At 39.9% G+C, this 21,068-nt stretch overlaps 1 protein-coding gene across 1 annotated transcript in view; it reads right to left on the bottom strand.

Annotated features, from left to right (window-relative positions):
• LOC109933312 (WIZ zinc finger) overlaps positions 1-21,068 on the bottom strand; it is a 116,343-nt gene that overhangs the window by 69,943 nt on the left and 25,332 nt on the right. The window contains exon 5 of the mRNA XM_048617828.1: positions 8,674-8,928. Within this exon, the coding sequence (XP_048473785.1) occupies positions 8,674-8,928 (255 nt within the window). The remainder of the gene's footprint in view (positions 1-8,673; positions 8,929-21,068) is intronic.

The raw sequence follows: 21,068 nt of genomic DNA, 5'->3' as shown, positions 1-21,068 counted from the left end.
GGCCTAGACCCTTCTTCTGAAGAAGGGTCTAGGCCCAAAACGTCAGCCTTCCTGCTCCTAACATGCTGCTTGGCCTGCTGTGTTCATCCAGCTCTACACCTTGTTATCTCTTCTAATTTTGTCTCTGGATACTTATAAACAGGGAAACTGACCAACTTAATTCTAACCCCGCTGGAAAGAAACTGTACAGCTAGTGCAACAAATTGTGTGACTAGCCCTCAGGGTTAAGCTTATGTTTGTAGTTTCTGACAACTTGTCTACACTATTAGATAGAGCCATATGTTCACATTTCTCTAGACAGTTGATATCTGTGTTAGGCACTACAGAATGAATAAAGGCTCTCCAAAGTGGCCAGCATGCCAAAAAGAACTAAAATTGGCTGTTACCAACTGGTTTCTGTAACAGCACTGCTCTAGGAGCTTGTTTAGTCACATAATCCAGTGTGGTAGTTCTCCTATGCCAACACTAACAGAAATGGTATGAACTCCAACAATAAATGCCAGCAAAGTCCTGGCAGCAATGTCAACTACTTACTGATTTCTGTAAGAAACCATAGCTTCCCTACAGGCATTGCAGAGAACACTTTACATTTTGATACTCATCATTTTGCCTTAAAAAAATAACACTGAGGCTTGCTAATTTGTTCCATTTCTCAATTTCACGACAATCAGTCTTGCATACTGCTTACCTGATTGGCCAAGATTTGAAGATTTATAGATTTGTTCCACGCCACCAATTGACTGATCCATTTTATTTATCACGGACATGGCTCTCTTCAAGTCACAATCTGATAAAGTATTCCTGGCTCCTTTTAACTTTTCTATCATCATATCACCTTCAATGTTTAACCAGGCTTCAGCTGGTCACATTGTTTGGTACTTCTCAACCATATTTGATCTGAAGAGGGTCAACATGCATCAAATCTTCACCTTCACTGGCAAAAACAACAGATCTGTGTGGTAGCAGATGCAAATTGTGTTGTACATTCCTGTGGTATGCCCAATAACAAAGTTATTAAGTAGTACCCAATGTAATTCTTTGTACACTGGCTATAATGTTTTAAAGTATCTGGAGGCTTCAGAACTCCAACAGCTCAAGAGCTCTTTGGTTTCTGCAGTAAATTCCACTTTAATCCTGAGGGGAAAAAAAACAATTCACTTTTCCTTCAGTGGTTGCTCTAAGCCTTGACTTTTAATTAGTAAATCACAGACCTTTTATAAGTGAGCCAGCCTCATTGTGTCTCTTGCAAATTAGTGGAAGTATCTGGAGAAGGAAGATCAAGAAGCAGCATTCTAACACAAGAACCACCTCAGCATAACCTATGAACACAGACTACTGAACTGCTCTCCAAGTTTACCCTCTATACATAATACTCATTTTTATCCATGTTTAGTTATGCGAATACATGCTAGATTTGCATATGCTAAACAAATAAGAGATTTAGTTTGTTAGCAAAAGGAGATTATGCAGCAGTGGTCTGAGGCTTTATTTTAGTCCAAAATGTCTCCTTTGCCATGGTTTTTATCCCACTACCATGAATCTCTGATACATCACACGGCACCTTTCAATGTGAAAAGGTGTTACATATCTACAACTGGGCAACAAAGTATATACAGTAGAATTCCAGGTCATGAACGGTTCAATACTACCTTCATTCATTGGTCTATACAGCAAACCTCTGTAGGCTATGTCAATCAACATCTAACAGTCAAAAACACCTCTACAAAAGATCCTTGGATTGTTCAAAGTTATTTCATTGACTGTTCACCACCTTCCACCCTAAGCCTGAGGACACGGACAAGTCCATATTCACTCACCATTATTAATTAGATATGAAGTGCACTCATGGTTATCAAATTAGAACATTCTTGCTTGGTGTGGCTCAGCACTGCAGCAATGTCATACATGGCCCTCAATTTAACTTTATCGCAAGATATCTGACAAACAAACTCAAGAAACACAAGATGGAAAACTTAACTTTTTTTAAAAGAAGTATTCACTCGGCCAGCACATAAACAATGTACCCAAAACAGTACCTATATGCTAGTGGAAAACTCAATTTTCCATCAATATCAGCACCAGACTACCCATGGCCTTCTCTAGCATTATATGGCCAAAAACAGTTCTAGTTAAGATCAAACTTTAAAAAAAAATCTAAATCAAGAAAAAGAGAGCATCAAAATTTTAGCCCTTCTTTAAACTTTACTGATATCTAAACAATACTAATTAAGTTTGAACATATTGTGGTAATCTCCAGCCTTGGGTTATGTGCACTTCAGGCAAAATTTAGAAGAGCACTGAAAATCTCTGACCAGATTTGTTAAAGTACAGAGCTTGCAACATCATAAAACCCCCTTGAATCTAAACAACAATCAACTTCCAAGTCACCAAAAAAGACATTTCCTGTGGTACTCAGCATCATTTAAAGGACACTCCGTAAAAAAAGAGGGGAGCACCATGACATGACCAATCATTTTATATTACATCACAGTTCACCTCTGTGAATGAGTTAATAAATATAACCTAAGTGCTCACTAAGGTTCATGGTCATACTTAATCACTCCAACATCCCTCATTAAAAATATTGAGTAATAGAGTTTTTACAGCATGGAAAGAGCCCTTTGGCCTATCGTGTCCACAACAATCATTAAACATCTACATATTCTAATCCTATTTTCTAGCACTTGGTGCATAGCCTTATATGCTGCAGCATTTCAAGTGTTCATCTAAATGGTTCTTAAATGTCTTGAGGTTTATTGCCTCGCTCACCATTTTACACAGTGAGTTTCAGATACCAACAAATTATGGATGAAAAATATTTCCCTCTAAACATTTTACCACTTATGTTAAAACTGTGCCCTTTGGTTACTGATTCTTCTACTAAGGGGAAAGATTTCTCACTATCTACCCTATCAATGGCCCTCAGAACTTTGTCATCACCAACAATCACTCACCAACATCTATGACTGCCCACTTAGGAAATTCCATGTCACCAATCGTGGATTCTGACAGTCTTTGTGTGGCTGACGACCCCAATTCTAGAACTGCACCTCCGATCACACATGGCAGATGTTTCCAGGAGGTGGAATTAGTCCTTGGCCTTGAGATTAAGACTTAATACACCTGAATCAGATCCTCTCAGTATTCTCTGCTCCAAGGAAAACAACCCCAGCCTACTCAGACTCTTAATTGCTGAACTGCACCAAAATTAAAAATGTCTACTTATAAAAAAATTAAATAAAATGGGAACAAAATCAATGCTGAAGTTAACAAATATTGGTTTCATTTTCAAAACCATTGGCTCTAATTGGAGCTGGGTCTCACATGAGTACTGAAAGCAGGAACTAAAATAGGTTGAAGTTTTTTTGTCCATATAGTTTCACTTGACTTTGATATAAACAGGAGCTCTTTCAAAGCCCATATCTACCTTTAGATATAAGACAGAGTATATAGACATATAGCTAAGACACAACCTAAGTTCAGAATTTGAATAATTTCTCATCAGCAAGATCAGGCATCCCAAAGCGGTGTGTTAATTCTAACCAGCATAAATTAACTTGTAATCAACTTGTACATTTTCTTGCTCTCTCACCTAGCTTTCCTGTGACTGATAAAATACTATCTTTTGTAAGGGTCACTGGAGGCAAAAAAATAAACTGCTTCCTCTCCACAAATGCTGCCTGACCTGCTGAGTTTCTCCAGTAATTTCTGTTTTTATTTGCTTCAGATCTCTGACATCTGCAGTTCTTTGTTTTACTACATTTTGCAATGTATTTTAAGGTCTAGGTGCAACACCACCCACTGTCACTTAGCCCAAATCACTACAAGCATGACTAATCTCAATTACAAAATGCATTTCGCAGAGGAATATCTCAAGTGATAACATAGGCAGGCACAAGGAAAATGGCTGTGAAGAGATTAGCAGGAGAAGTTGTAAAATTACAACTAATCTTAGAGATGTACAAAAGTTGCAGAAGAGAGGCGAACAGGCAACTCTCAAAGAGAGATCAAGACAGTTGAAGGCTCCACTATCAACCATGGCTCCAAAGGCGGGGAACATAAATCTAGAAACAGATTCTCAATATTCAAGAGGGAATACAAGGCTGAAAACTGTAGAAACTAGGTGAAGCAAGTTCACAATTTATTAACTAACCTCAACATTGTGAACTTAATACACAAAAAGGTTGAGATCCAGTATAGGTCAGCAGTGACAGAGTGGGTGAGTAGGGCTTAGTACGGGATAACGTATTCAGCAAATGTGACATTATTCAATGCAAAATAACAGCAAGACTTTGTTGAGGATTCCCTCTGATTCAGTTGACTTGGAAGCTTTACTTGGTATAAGTTGCTACTTTGATAATGGTAGAATGGATTAGTTAGAGGTCATGAAAATGTAGTGGCATCAGACATATTGGAGTGAATGGGTTTGACAGGTTGGGTGGTCTTTTTCCGCTTCATGGTTTCTGAATTAACACCCTGTTAAAAGAAAACTTTATCTTCTGTAACTCATGCTGTGATCCAAGCTTTCACTTGGTATCTCAAATGTAGGAGGCTAAGGCTGCAATAAGAAACGTGAAGAGAAATAATAGGAAACGATGGCAGACTGCGCTAAAACAAATAGTAAAATGTTCTTCAAACATATTAATAGTAAAAGATTAGTTAAGGATAGAGGGAAGCCCATAAAGGAACAAGCAGGGTATGCAGCTCACAGAAGCAAAGGGTAAGGCAGAGGAACTAAAGGAGTACTTTGCTTTGTCTTGACCAAATTAGAAAATGGTGACATTGACCCAGTTTAAAATATGGGTGTTGAGCAACTGAGCAACATACTGATAAATTTTTTAAAAATGGCTAGCAGTATTCTGGGTAGAGAAGTCACAAGGCCAAGATGGGACACACCCTAGACTGCTGAGACAGGCAAGTGAGCAAATTGCGGAACTGTTGTCAGGAATTTTCCAGGCCTCTCTGAACACAGGACTAGTCCCGGAGGCAGAAGGATTGCAAATGTGGATGCTGTAATTTAAGAAAGGTGGCAAAGGATAATCCAGTAAACTGCAGATCTGTAAGCTTGATATCAATAGTAGGAAAGCTGATGAAGATCATAATATGGCAGGTTAAAACACTATTTAAAAGGTTTATAGGATTCATGGGTTCATAAATAGAGGCATTAAGTATAAAAAGAAGGAAGGTAATGTATCACCTCAACCAATTATTGGTCAGACCACATTTGGAATACCGTGTTCAGTTCTGAGCACCTTATTTAAGGGCTGATATTAAAAACATGGAATGCAAAGGAGATTTAGTAGAACAATAATAGGAATAAGGGATTTCAGGTATAAGGGAAGATTAGAAAAATTGGGCTTATTCTCCTTGGAACTAGGAGTGAGATGAGGAGAAACTTCTTACTCGGAGAGTTGTTAAGGTATGGAATGCATTACCTGGGAGATTTGCGGAAGCGGATTCCATACAAGGTTTCCAAAGAGAGTTGGATATTTATTTGAAAATGATTAATTTAGAGGGTTACGGAGATAGGACTAAAGAATGGAAGAGGCTGGGTAGCTTGTTCAAGAGCTGGTATAGACACAATGGATTGAATGGCCTCCTGCTGTACAGTAAAATTCTACGGCCCTAAGATTCTTTTACTTTACTCTTGGAGCGCTACATACAGAAATTCATCATCTGATGAAAATAATTTAAGAGATCACAAATTCTTGCCCGCAGCAATCCCTTCATGAAGCAAAGTGACATCAACGAGATATAAAGGCATCAGACAGCAAAACAATCATGATCATTGTCACAGGTACACATTCTGCCCAATCCCTTTTCAGTTGTCCAGGACAATTTGCCTACAACATACTTAAAAAACATTCAAGTCATCATCAGCTTTCAGGGAACAAAAAACAACTTCTAGTCCCTATTCTCCAATGTATTCCATTTACTGAAAGGTACTTTCTCAAGAGGTATGTTGTTATATTTAAAGACAATGCAGTAAATGTTGTTGCAACATTTAGCAAAATTTGTAACATGAGACAGACGACATGAATTCAAATACAGTTTAAGTGCATTGATTGCTAATGACAAACAATGGCTAACATTGTTAATGTGACAACAGAAGGCATGTAATATCTCAATCATAGCACATCAGGAATATGGCAGTAAACACTACATTTGAAACGCAACAGCTGTTTACTGTTGGTACAGTAATCCCACGAAAACAGGCAAAATCAACCCACCACGCAAGCAGTTACCATCGATGCAAGCAAACCGATCTATTCACATTTTCTCATCCTGTTCATTTTCCTCTTGAACTTTTCCTTTATCCACCTGCCCAATTTAAATTTGAGTGTCGGTATAGCTTCTGCGTCAACCTTAAAGCCTGGAAGTGAATTCCACAGCTTCAGGTCTTTGCATCAGGAAGTTTCTCCTGTCATCTATTCTAAGTCTCTTACATTTAATCTGCAAGTGTGACCCATCGTTTAGGACTTCTCAATTGCATTGTTCCAATGCCTGAGGTAGATAATCTGGAAAAAGCAAGTCTTTCCAATGAATCAAACAGAACATAAGGAGTAGGCAATTCTACCCGTTCACCCTGCTCTGCTATTTAGTACAACTACGGGTAACCTCATGTCATCCTCCACTGTTTGCTCTCCATAACCCTTCAATCTCTTAGTAATTAAAAGTTTGTATCTCCTCAAATTTACTCAAAGTCCCAGCATCCTCCACATGCCATGGTAGGGAATTCCACAGATTCATGTTGGACACAGCAGAATCATGAACAATTGCTATTCAAAAAAGAAACAGGAGCAGAGATTATGATCTGTTCTTGAAATCTCCATTTGGAATTTGTTCTCCAAGAGCTATAGCCGAAGTATCTCAGACAGATAACATCATTGATAATCCAGCAGATTCACTGTACTCAAAGCAATCCACCCACCCCACAAAAATCATGAAAATAGAAGTGATCAGAAAACCTCCCATTTTGAAAAGCTGTGAAGTTGCAAAGTAACCCTACATATTAAAGGAAAAAAGAAATCAATATCACAATATATACAAACAAATCTTTGCTTTACATTGGTATGGTTGACACACTAATCTGTCAGGACCCTGTTTGGATCTAAAGTAGTTAACCAAGCAAGCTTACTGTACACGCATTTGTTCAATTACAATACTTGCACCCCATTTACTTCTGTTCACTTCAGACCATCATTTCAAATAAATAAGCAGTGCCAATTTAGTTCAGGCACTCTCCTCATACTTCCTGTAACAGAACTCAACTTGCCCAAAATTTTATCACTACCGTAATATCCTGCTTATGCTTTTAGTTTTCCCATTGGTGTCTTGTTGAGCAGTGCACAGATTCAGATACCTTTAGTTCTTATGGCCTCATAACTATATCCGGTCTTGATTCAGCACATGAAAACGAAGGCTAGTCAATGAAATGCACTGCATCACGTTCACCCCAGTGTTCAATCTTTTGCATTGAATCCAGCTTTCATTTGTTAAAAACTGCCACGGACTGAAAGAAGAGTAGTGTGAACACAGAACACATGCTTGACATTGTCTGCAAAATGTTTCAAATATCTTAATAGCAAATTATTAGACTTTTGCACTCATAATACTCCCCCTTTCTGTGCTGTTGTTTCCTTATCAGGATAAAAACAAAAATGTTTCTGGCAGCAAATACCTTTCATTCAGAAAATAATAGCCTGAAATGAAATCCCAACATTTTAAAACAAAGATTGTTTAAATTAAATTATTAACCTGGTGGGAGTGAAATGAGAGAAATCACTTACCTTTAAATGTATTGTCTGTAGAAGGGCTTTTTTAAAAAAAAGTGCTAACATCTAACTAAATATTAAACAACTAAAATAGAACACAGCTCGTCCAAAAAAGCTACATTTCAGCTTCAGAAAAAAATTAATTAATTGAGAATATAAATGTTTGAAAGAGGCAAACCATATAAAATGTTAAAATATCAAAAAGTATCACAGATAAACATCAGTGTTTATAAAATCAATTAATTCCAATCCGTTTCTGCAAAATCCAGCACATTAAAATTGCAAAAATGTGTTCAGAAAATGATTATCTAAATTATCTTTGGCAGAATTTAATAAAAACGCACTTTCTGCGGAAAAGAAAACTACCTTCCATGTGGAGGTTAAAACAAAACGTAAGTGGAGAGAGGTTGCAAAGTGTGAGGAGGGCCTGTGTTCGCTGCTCAGCCTTTCTACAAAAGGATGTCTGGTAGCATTAGAAATGCCTTGAGGATTGTTTTTTTTTCCTCGAGGGGTCGAAGGCTTCATAAGAGGGGGCGGTGGTGGAGGTGAGTGATAATCCTAGGAGGTATGTAAAGTACAGGAGGTGATATGAGGGTCACGGCGGGGAGTGAGTCTGGCTGCTACCTGTGACCCCGGGGGGGGGGCGCGAAAGTGTCCATACCAATTCCCTCCTTATAAATATACCACCACCTGTCCTAATGATCGGCCGCCACAGTCACAAATTTATCCGGCTCCCGCAAATAACATTATTTCTTCTTCTGCACTCCCCCCAAAAAAACCCTTTGATCAAAGAGGGGGTGGGGGGGCAGCACAGGCCGACACCGCCGTCGACCCTCTCTCCCCCTCCCCCAACCCACCTCCTCCCTTTCCATCCCATTCCATTCCCGGATGCCCTTACCCTCGCCAGGGCCGTCCACTTCTTTCATCGTCGGGCATTCCCGGGGCTCGGCCTTTGTCAGGTTCTCCAGATTGGAGCCGGTGGAAGAGGAGGAGGAGGAAGACGACGACGAAGCGGCGGCGGCAGCCATCTTAGGAGTGAGACGGAGAGAACGCGCAGCCAGGCCGGGGACGAGCGCCGCGCAACCGATCGAGAACGCGGGAGGGAGGAAGCGACCGTTACAGCCCAGGCTCGACCAGCCGACCGCAGGCCTCACTGATCGCCCAAGTAACGTCCAACTGGCCTCACCAACAACCACTTCCCTTCACTATGAAGACCAACAACTGCATTGACATAGCGCCAACGAACTATCCCTTTCAAACCCAGTCACCGTGCTCATCAATGGACAAATATGGAGAGGCCCTGAAAAAGGGTTATGAAATACAGAGGCACTTTGCACAACTTATAGACGACCAATTTGATTTCCACGTATGGCATGAAAAAATTGACACCGAGGTCGTGGGGAAACAAACGGTTTTGTTCTTAATTCTTTTATGCTTGAATATCTAAGCTCTACTTTGAGGCATGCAAGAGGAGTCAACCAGCATGCATCATTCACAAGCATTACTCTAACTTTTCTGTCTCCCCTGCCAGGCTCTATTGTTGCAAAATTGTTAAAGTGGCTCAGAAAGAGACCGCTCAGCCCACTGTGTATGCTGCAGCTTTCCAGATGAGCAGTTCATCTTAGTTCCTTGCCTTGGCCCTGGACCTACACATCTTTCCCTTTCAGTCCGGTTTTCATTCACGTGATTCGATTCAATGTACAGGCAAGGCAACAACCAACTTGACACTTGTACAAAATACACTGCAGAAACTCACCAACATTTCTTTGACAGCACCTTCCAAACCGACAATCTAGAAAGACAAGGGCAGCAGACAGATAGTAACACCACCACCGGTCAGTTCCCTCCAAGGCATTCACTATCCTGACTTGGAAATATAACTGCCATTTCTTCAGTGCCACCGGGACAAAATCATGAAACTCCCTCTCCAAAAGCACTGTGGGCCAAATGGAGTACGTGGTTCAAAAATGCAGCTCACTACGACCTATTCAAAGGTAACCACGGATGGGCAATAAATACTAAGCCAGTCAACGTCATCCATGTCCTGTACTTGAATAAGAAAATAAAGGCCATTTTAGCAGCATTTAAATAACCACGGAGTAGGATTGCTGATTGTCTTGGAGTCTCCAGGAATTAGCAGTAAGTCTTCACAGCGTTGTTATAGACAGTTCTTACAAAAATGTGTTTGTTTTATTTGTTTGAACATTTCGGGTTAGCACCCATAAAAATATTTGAGATGGAATAAATGGAGCTGATGGAGGGAAAAGGTCATTTGATAAAGCTTACAGGAAAACAACCAGCTGCAGCTGGCATCCCTAACAACACAGGTAATCATTCCTTTTGATATTGACTGAGGGATAAATAATGACCACAACAACTTGGGTACCTCAGCCTCCACCTTGTTTCTTCAAAACAATGCCAGGGATCTTTCAAGTCCACTGAAGAGGGTCAAACGTGGGCCTTCAGTAAAATATCTCATCGAAAAGGCGGCACTTTTGACAATACAGCCCTCCCTTAACACAGAGATTATAGAATCTCTCCAGTGCAAAAAGAGGACATTCAGCCCATCAAGTCTCCAAAGACCCTCCAAAGAGCATCCCACCCAGATAATAATCCAAGGCTGGGAATCGAACCTGGGTCCTGGCGCTATGGGCAGCAGTGCTAACCACTAAGCCACAATGCCACCCAAAGGCACTGTGCCACCCATTTTTCTGGGAGTGTTTGCCTATTGTACAGTACTCTTGGACTGGGATTTGAATTCACAATTTCTGATTCAGAAGGGAACGTGCTGTCAACGGAGATACAGCTGACACAAATGGCAAACTGAATAAATGCATTGTGTTACGGGGTGGGAGAGAGAGAATCTTTCCAGATTCTTAGCACAAGTGTGTCAGTGGTTAAAAATGCACCATTATGATGAAAGAAAAATGAATTGAGTTTTAAAAGTGACTTTTCCATAGAACAATGTATAATGTGTTCTAGAAAATTCTAATAATGAAAACTAGCAAAAATGTACCACTAACAAAATGTAACATTGTGACAAAAGATTAAATTAAAGAAAAACGTTTAAATAAAATACTAGCACCGTCTCTACGATATATGCATAGTACGAAGGTTGATAAAGTTCTGCTGTGCTGTCAGCACTGCTACAGATTTCAAGACACCCAGGCCGGGAAAGGTAAGAATTAACCATTGTGTTCAGCTTCTATGTGGGGCTCCAAACATTCTCCTTAAATAATTATGTAACTGGTCGATGGCTTTCATACCTTGACCACACCCAAATGTTAATGAAGGTGACACAGTATTTTGTTCATTCACAGGATATGGGTATCACTGGCTAGGCCAGAATTTATTGCCCATTCCTAATTGCCCAGAGAGCAGTTAAGAGTCAACCACATTGCTGTGGGATTGGAGTCACATGTAAACCAAAGCAGGTAAGGAGGACAGTTTCACTCCCTAAAGGACAGTTGTGAAACAGATGGGTTTTTCTAACAAAACAACAAATTTCATTGTCATCATTAGATTCATAATTCCAGATTTTGTTTTTTATCAAATACAAATTCTATCATTTGAATTCCATCATGGAATTTGAACTTGAATGCCCAGGACGTGACCCAAATCTCTAGATTAACAGTTTAGTGATATACCACCAGTCCTAAATACAACAGTTGTCATTATAAAGATCATCTTCCAGATTTTCAACTGAATTCCCCATCTACCAGCTGCCATGGACAGATTTGAACCCTTGTCCCCAGAGAATTAGCTAGGGCCTCTGGATTACCTGTCCAGTGACATTACCATCAGTGCCCTGCTAATTATGCATGATTCATCTCAATAATTGATCCACCCGATTTACTCCAGTTATGCCAACAGGTGCAGTAATTTTTCATTTGCCTCCTTATTTGAACACTTCACAAAAGATCAATCTTCCTCAGATGACATGTGCAAGGGTGGTGACCAGTATCTGCTTTATGCAACTCCTCAATGATGGAATGTAGATCTTTGGATGTTGTGTTCAGTGTGGCACCAAGGAAACAAGGAGGGCGACAGGTGTTGTGATAATGTCATTGCAGCAACTCTAATGTCCTTTAGGGAAGGAAGTCTGCCACCCTTACCTGGTCTGGCCCATGTGTAATTCCAAACCATATCTTTTTTATGCATCCATCTTTTACATCCATATGAGGTTAAGTGAGACCTTGCTATAATGTCTCATTTGAAAAATGGCATCATGTACATGGCACTGCTGGAATAAGAGAGGAGGTGGATAGAAAGAGAGTGCTGGATACAGGTAAGGGGAAATCAGTGCAGGAATTTCAATCAATAGTCAATGAGAAAAGGTGAATTTTTATTTATATAGCACCCTTCACAACCAAAGAATTTGCCAATTGCTTCATAGCCACTTTTTCCAAGCTCTCAGAAAACAGTGATCGATTTGTATAAACAGCAACGAGATGGCTGCTTTTCATATTGGAGCATGGTAGATTACAGCACTCCACTAGGTCAGCTCACTGACTTTTCCCAGATTTTTTTTATTATTCATTCTTGGGAATGTGAGTGTCAGTGGCTGGGCCAGCATCTATTGCGCACCCCAAATTCCACTGGAGATGGTGGAGATGAGCTACTTTCTTGAACTGTTGCATTCCATTTGTTGGAGGTAGACCCACAATGCTGTCAGGGAGGAAGTTCCAAGAGACTGAAGGAATAGTGATATATTTCCAAGTCTGGATGGTGAGTGGTTTGGAGGAGAACTTGCAGAGGGTGGTGTTCCCATGTATCTGCTGTCCTTAATAAAAATCGGAAGAACTGCAGATGGTGTAAATCAGAGGACAACAGATACAAAAACAGAAACCAGCTTTTCCAGCAATTTCTGAGGAAGGGTCACCAAGCCCAAAATGGCAACTCTGATTTCTCTTCACAGATGCTGCCAGACCTGCTGAGTTTTTCCAGCAATTTCTGTTTTTGTATCTGTTGTCCTTGTCCTTCAAGATGGAAGTGGTCAGGGAAGTGCTGCCGAAGGAGCTTAGGTGAATTAAATAACTTTAACATTGGAACTGTCATAACCATGGGTCAGAACACTGAAGAACTACAGACATATTTATTTTGTAATGTCTTTTTTTTTAAAGAGGGCTAATACATCCAAAAATACCTGCAGATGTAAATTAAGTGGCTGTCTGCTGAGAGAAACGCACAGAATGTCACATCTATGAATGTGATCAACAGCAAGCTATGGCCTGCGGGTACTCTGTTGTGCCCAGATCTCAGATGAAGTTCCCCAATCTAGTATGGTTCCAAACAGGACGCTCTAAATCATTCAGCTGCTGAGTGAAGAAAGATGAACCAGTTCCCCTTTCTTCAAAATTCACCTGTCCCTTGGTTGGTCACAAGAGGGTCAATTTGGAGTCTTAGAGTAAGAGTTTTACAGCATGGAAAAAGGCCCCTCATGTCAGTGCCAGTCATCAACCACCTGTCTCTTCTTGTCCTATTATATAACTGCAGACACATTTATGTTTTTCCTTTTGAAATGGTACACAAAGACTGGGGTTAAAAAGCCAAATTAACTCCTGGAGTTTGCTAGTCAGATTTGTTCCAGCCTGGGTTTGAGTATTAGCATGCTATGAAGGTCACAGCTAAACAGCTATACCACGTCACTTGTATTGCAGGTCAAAGCATTCTCTCATTCCAAGTGCTAGAAGTAATTAACTAGTAGCTAAACAAAAGGGAACAGGATAAACAAAATTACACTCTTAAATTACAGTCGAAAGGAATCAGAACTACAGAATCTCAACCAATGTTCAAAACTGAGTTATAAAACATACTGTTCAACTACCATTGTCAACACTACCAGCAACGTCACTGCTATGGTTGCAATGTTCATCTATCTGATTCTCACAAACAGTTCAGAGATTGATCCGTATATCTGTTTTTTCTTATTAAACTTTTATTTCTTTGGACTCATCTGTTATTTTAACCTGTGTCTATGTGTGTTGTGTCACTGATTCTTCTCACATTTAATAATTAATACTCATTCTTTGTTAACATAAGAAAGCCTGTTTAAATTGGCTCCTTTTAAAACATAAGTTCATTTGAGTGTTAGAGCAGGTTATCCAAAGGGAGGAATCCTTTTTAAACTAAATTTTAATTTTAAATGGTTGGAGGTGCAGAGGTTCAGACAGATCTTGGTATACATGTCCACAGATCCTTGAAGACAACATGACAGTGGGTAAAGGTGGTTAAGGCAGCATGTGGGATACTTGTCTTTATTAGTCAAGGCACTGAATAAAAGGGAGGTTCTGACAGAGCTGTACGAGATGTTAGGTAGGTCACAGCAATGATCTAGAACTCACTGCCCACAAGGGTAGTGGAAACAAAGACAATCCATTCGTTGAAAAGGAAACCAGACACTCACTTGAGAGAAATAAATATGCAGGATGACAGGGATAAAGTGGGGAATGGGAGTGCTCTGCAAAGAGCCAGCATGTACTCAATGGACCAAATGACATCCTTATGTGCTATAATGACTCGATGATTTTACAAAGAGCCCATAATGTTTATCTTTAGTGATGTTGTACAGGGATAAATATTGGACACAACACATGGATGAATTCCCCTCTCTTCTTTGAAAATTGCCATGAAATCTTCTATGTCTCCCTGGGACTCTATTTAATATCCCATCTGAACAGTGCCCCTTCAGTCAGTCCTGTGTTGAAGTGCTAGCCGAGATTACGGGCGCAAGATTGTGGACTGAGATTTGAACCTACAACCTTGCAATGCTAAAGCAGGATGATTATCCACTAGGTCTGGGCTGCCTGTTGTAAACAAAGCAGCTGGAAAAATCATATCTATCGGCTAGACTTCAAAACCTTTTGCATTATATACTTGTTATAGCTCTCCTCAATGTCCTAGCCAACAATTAGGTTTCAGCCAATGTCAAAATCAGAAAGTCTGGTGGTTCAATAAGTAGTGCCTCTGTAAGCCAGAAGTTCCAGGTTCAAATCACATTCCCAGGGACTTGATGACCATGCAAGGTCAAACTCTAACGTACTACTGCCCAAAAGGAAACAAAGCATGTGTAAAGATACTAAACAAGATCACAACCATATTACCTGCTCATTATTTCATTGCTGTTTCTGGGATCTTAATGTGCATCAATTAGTTGCCATATTTCCTGCATCACAATAGTAACTACATTTCCAAAGTACTTAATTGGCTATAAGATGCTCTGAAAAGTCCTGACGTAGTTGGAACATGCCCTTGAAAATAGACCACCATTTTTACTTGCAAGAAGTAGTGCCAGTCACGGAGTTCTTAGCAGACTATTCGGAAGAAAATCTACTTACCACTTCTCAGTCTGGCAATCAGAGAAGCCGTTTTTTACTGTATTTCAAATCAAATCTGGAAAATAAAATTTTCAGCAGCTGTGTGTATCCTGTCCTAACACAAAATTATTTGCTATATTAAAGACATTAACTATGCAGTCAAAGACCACTTGGAAGCATGTCCCTACTGAGATGCCATGGCAGATTATTTTCCAGAGATGAATGAGAATTTTTTAATAATAAAAAGCCTCCTCTTCAGGAAGGTGCTGACCATTGTAAAGTGGGATTTGTAAGCTTCCTGTGTCCCTGCCTGTACCACATCATTTATGAGAGAGTGCTAGTCTTCATTGAAGTAATTGGTATTTGCCCTGTTGGATCTATATACACAACAATCAAACACTATTATATATGGTCATCTGTAGCCAGGATGTAGAAAGAACAAAATGAAGTAGGTTCTGTTCCCAGTCAATATCCAATAATTACCCTCAGTTGCTCTCAAGGTGGTGATCATGAGCTGCCTATTTGAAACCTGCAGTTCATGTGGCGTAGGGACATTGACAATACTATTATGAAGGATGTTTCAGGATATTGACTCCTGTTTTGCTAGTGCTCTTTGACACCTTAAGTAATATGAAAGACAGAATACATCTTTGAATTTTGATCAAGTCCTTTAATCCTTAAATACCTATATTGCTGTCTTCGATGCCTGCATGAACAGTTATTTCTACTCTTTAATTTGTACATTTCAGTAAGTATAGGTCAATATTCCATGGCTGGGTAGTCAAAAATCAAGTGTAGTCATTTGACAAAAGATGACTCTTAAGGCCAGGTTAACTGCACCAGAAATAATTTAATGACTATTATAAAATTGTCCATTCTGTCCTAATTTTTAATGGAAATCATTTGATCTTTATAACTGAATAGGCTAGTATTTATTGTCCATCTCTAATTACCGTCAAGAAGATTGTGCAGAGCCACCTCAAACTACTATATTAACCTTTGGTGTTCATAATCCCATAGTGCTGATGGGAGTGAATTCCAGATTTTTGACTCAATAACAGTAAAGCAGCAGTGACATTTTTCCAAATCAAGTGGTGTAGGAGTACCTGCAAGTGGTGATGTTCCCATGGAAACGCTGCCTTTGTCTGTCGAGGTGGTTGATATTCTGGCTTTAGAAACTGCTAAGGAAACTTAATGAGTTACTACAGTGCATCTTGTAGTTAATGAACTGGTACACATTGTTACCACTGTGCATTAGTGTTGGAAGGAGTGAATGTTGAAGGCAGTGGACAGACTGCCAACCATGCAGATGCATTATGCTGACTGGTGTTTTGCTTCTCAAGTATTGTTGGAACTGCCTTTATCTAGGCATATTGAGAATATGTCATCACACTCCTGACTATGCTTATGAAAGGTGGACAGGGGAGTCGCTAAGTGAGTTACTTGTCACAGAATTCCCAGCCTCTCAACTGCTCTTGGAGCCACAGTATTTGTATTGCTAATCTAGTTAAGATCCTGGGTAACCCCAGGATGTTGACTGAAGGAGATTCTGCATTGCACATCAGGGAGTGAGATGGTTAGATTCCATGTCACTCACCCAGCCAAAGTATTAGAAAGTGCAATTTTTTAAAAATGTCCCATTGATTTTTTTTCTATTATGTGGCTTAGGGCAGTATCACAGAAATTAATTCTTGGAAATTCAAGAACAATTCTGAAGAGTAAGAATTTCTCTGCTGAAGACTAGGGTTAACTATGCTGAACAGGCTATGAACTTGGGACAGACAGCAAATACTAACATGCAGCGTAGACGCAACCCATGAAGAAATAAAAAAAATTCTCGTCCAGTAACACTGCCATTGTGCTACTGTTGCTGCACGTCTTAAGGGTTGACATTTAGAGTCATCGAAATGTACAGCACGGAAACAGACCCTTCTGTCCAACATGTCAGCGCTGACCAGATATCCTAAATAAATCTGGTCCCATTTGCCAGCATTTAGCCCATATGTCTCTGAGCACTTCCTATTCATGTACCCATTGAGATGCCTTTTAAATATTGTAATTGTATCAGCCTCCACCACCTCCTCTGGCAGCTCATTGTATACACACACCACCCATTGCTTAGAAAAAGTTGCTCCTTAGGTCTCTTCCAATTTTTTTCTCTCTCACCTTAAAACTATGCGCCTTTGTTTTGGATTCCCCTATCCTGGGAAAAAGATCTTGGCTATTAACTCTATTCATGCCCTTCATGATTTTATAAACTTCTATAAAGGTCACCCCTCAGACTCCAATGCTCTAGGGAAAATAGCCCTAGCCTATTCAGGCTCTCCCTACAGCTCAAACCCTCCAAACCCAGCAACATCCTTGTAAATACTTTCTGAACCCTTTCAAGTTTTATAACATCGTTCCTGCAGCAGGGAGACGTGTTGGACTGCATTTGCAATTACTGTTGGTAAAAGAATGGATAGTCCCCTTGTTTAGTTATTCCTTAGGGGAGTCAGTAAAGGAACAACAGAATGTCACAGACATTCTAGAAACCATGTAAAGGCAAGTTGCAAGTGCTGGCTGTTAGGCAGCGATCAAATGTCTGTACACAGTGTCTATATGGAAACAAAAACAGGAGTTGCAGGAAAAGCTCAGCAGGTCTGGTAGCATCTATGAAGAAAAAAAATCAGAGTTAACATTTTAGGTCCAGTGACCCTTCGGACCCAAAATGTTAACTCTGATTTTTTCTTCACAGATGCTGCCAGACCTGCTGAACTTTTCCAGCAAATTCCATTTTTGTTCCTGATTTACAGCATCCGCAGCTCTTTCGGTTTTTATTGCCCATAGAGAAACTGCTGCTAATGACATGACAAAAGTTGAGTCTTCTTTTCAAAATGATGGATTTTTAAATAGGATTTTTCTTGCTGCTTATCCCATACAACATTGGTGACTACTGGCTGTTCCTGCTAGTCATGGAGAATACACATAGCAGGCTGGCAATTTGCATACCTCAAAATAAAGCAGATACTGTAGAAGTTCCTTAATACACATGAGTTAGCTGCTCCTTAAATAATGACCTGGCTTACAGCATTCAGTGCTACAATTTTATCAAAGGACCAAGCCAACTACAAACATCCTGTGGGGCTCTTTAGAGTACACATTCTTTTGGCAGCAATAAATGTGTTGGGCAAACACTGTTTCAAATCCTGTGAATGTTTGACAACCTAAATATAATTATGTGAGTATTTCAATGTCCTTTGTTCTGGGATAGCATCCAAAGGATTTGGAGCTGTATCACGGGAGACATTACGCAAAAGCATCCATCAGACAAAAGCCAGCAATGATCAGACTAGTTTGAAGATTCCTCAGCATTGGACAGCCATGTAAAAACATAAGCAAATGTATTTCAAAGGTTAATTTTATTGTAAGAGACAGCTCACAAGACAAACAGCTTTTTTTTCTTTGACCTAGGAGAACAAACCAATGGGTTCGCCACTGTCCTTTGCCACATACAGACAGTTATTTTAGATCAATGTTTTATCCTTTTAATGGATAACGAATTTGCCTAGTGATTTACAGCCTGATAGCACATCTGCCACAAACATTAGTAGCATGTTATGCATTCCTCTAGAGCAAAACACATGGATAAAGCTTCTTTGTACATTTCTTTGTACATTTACACAGAAACAGGAGTAGGAGTAGACTGTACAACCCATTAATCCTGTTCCATCATTCAGTATCATTATGAATGATCTTCGGTTTCAACTCGTCTTTTCTGCCCACTCGCCAAATCTCTTGATTCCGAGAGACAAAATCTATCCCAGCCTTAAAACTATGCAATTATAAAGTATTAACAGCACTCTCGGTTGAGAATTCCAAACAATCTCAAATATTCGAGTGAAATATTTTCTCCTCATTTCAGTCCTAAATCATTAGCCCCTTATCTCAAGGCCATGCGCCCCTGAATGTGTTTCAGATTCCATGATCAGCAGAAACAATCTCTCAGCGTCTACCTATCAAACCCCTTTCATACCTTGTATGTCTCAATGATATCACCTCTCATTCTTCTAGACATCAGAGAATTAAGGCCCAATTCAGTCACACACCTAGGAACTGTCCATATAAAAGTATGCTTTGGTTCGTAGAAAATGTGAGGTTAGTTTACAGGAGTGTGCTGTGACCTTGGACTCAAGAAAACGTGGAACAGCCCGAAAAGTATAACCAATGAAACATGTGTTTCCTCAGTCAGAAAAGAGTGAAGCAATGGAAAGAGAGTTTGTGTGTGTGAGCACATGCATGTCCGTGCGTGTATGCCTGCTAAATAGTGTGTATAGGTCATTCAGATGCTGCTGAAGACTTCTTTCTGTTTCATTCCTCTACAGGAGTAGGATAACGCAGCCAATTATTTTCTGTGATTCTGAGAAAGAATGCAGTTAATGCTGCATGTTTAGTGCAGGTGGCGGCCATTTGGCCTGATGGCCCAGTGCTAGCTCTCTGAAAGAGCTAATTAACCAGCCCCACTCAAATCCCCTTTCCCCACGGTCCTGAAAATTTTTGGCCCCTCAGGTTCTTATCCAAATCTCTTTTGAAAGCCACAAATGAATAAACTTCTACCACTCTTTCAATCAGTGCACTACAACTTGTAACCATTCACTGAGTAAAAGATAATTCCTCATGTCAATATATTAGCAGAAAATGGTGCCAAAAAATTCTTGGCAAGGACAGCCTTCATTTTATGCCTGATTTTCACAGCCAAGAAGACTGCCATCAGGCAGCTGCTCCACTGATAACTCTCGCGTCAGCCACATCACGAAGCTGCTTCACTGGAAATTTCCCGGAATCAGCTTCTAGGAGAGTTCTAGATAATGATTAGGAGTTATCCCAAGCTGAGAAAATTCACTACTCATTTGGTAGTTAGCTTTCCTGAAACAGATATGTTTTGAATCAGCAATCAGATAACTCCTGATCTCTGCCATTTCTCTGAGGACTTGTGTGTGCTGGACCCATATATACCTAAATACTGCCTCAAGTTTTTTACTCTTTCACAGGATGTGGGTGTTTCTAGCATTTGTTGCTCATCTCCTAGGTGCCCTTGAACTGAGTAGTTTGCTTGGGCCATTTCAGAAGGCAGTTAAGAGTCAATCATATTGCTGGGAATCAGGAGTGAAATGCAGGCCAGACCAGTACAAGGACAGTAAATATCCTTTGCAAAGGACATTGGTGAACCAGATGGATTTTTAACAACAACCAATAATAATTTCATGGTCACCGAAACTAGCTTTCAGTCCAGTTTTTTATGAATTCAACTTTAATTCCATTAGGTACCCATGGTTAGATTTGAACCCTTTCTTTCGATCATTGCCTGAGACTCTGCATTAATAGTCCAGTGCCATTACCACAATACCAAAATCTCCCCCAAGTGCACTGCAAAGTAGTAGATATCAATAGGTCTGAAATTAGCCAAAGGGTCCTTTTTTTTAAAAAAAAGGAGACAAGACTTATTTAGGGAGCAGGATGAACTATATCCCATGCAACTAACGCAATGATTTACCTTATAATCAGCACAATTTATATCACTGCATTATCAAATGTCATGGCATTTGGCTTAACTGGTGTTCACTATGTTAATGCTACTGATGAACCACTTCCCAGGCTAATCCTAAAAGCATATTCTTATATTCCTTTCTCCATATTCTATCGAGCTTCCCCTTAAACGAATGTATGCTGCCCTCCTCAGCGACTGAAAGCAGTAGCAAGTTCCACATTGTAAGCACTCCCTGAGTGAAGACATTTTTCTTGAACTCCTTACTAAATATGAGTGACAATCCTATATTTATGCTTCAATGAACAAATGAGAAAAAATCTCAAGTTTGGTTTTCCCCAAGACAGCTTGACTGCTCCCTGGCGTGCGATCAGAGCAAATAACTGCTACCCCATGCTAAACTACAGCCATCTGAGGCATCTCATATCTGACAGAATGTCACACTGCCTCCAG

Source organism: Rhincodon typus, chromosome 38, assembly GCF_021869965.1.
Source record: "Rhincodon typus isolate 14 chromosome 38, sRhiTyp1.1, whole genome shotgun sequence".
Lineage (NCBI taxonomy): Eukaryota > Metazoa > Chordata > Chondrichthyes > Orectolobiformes > Rhincodontidae > Rhincodon > Rhincodon typus.
Note: the sequence above shows the minus strand (reverse complement) of the source record. Positions and strands in the feature narration are given on the sequence as shown.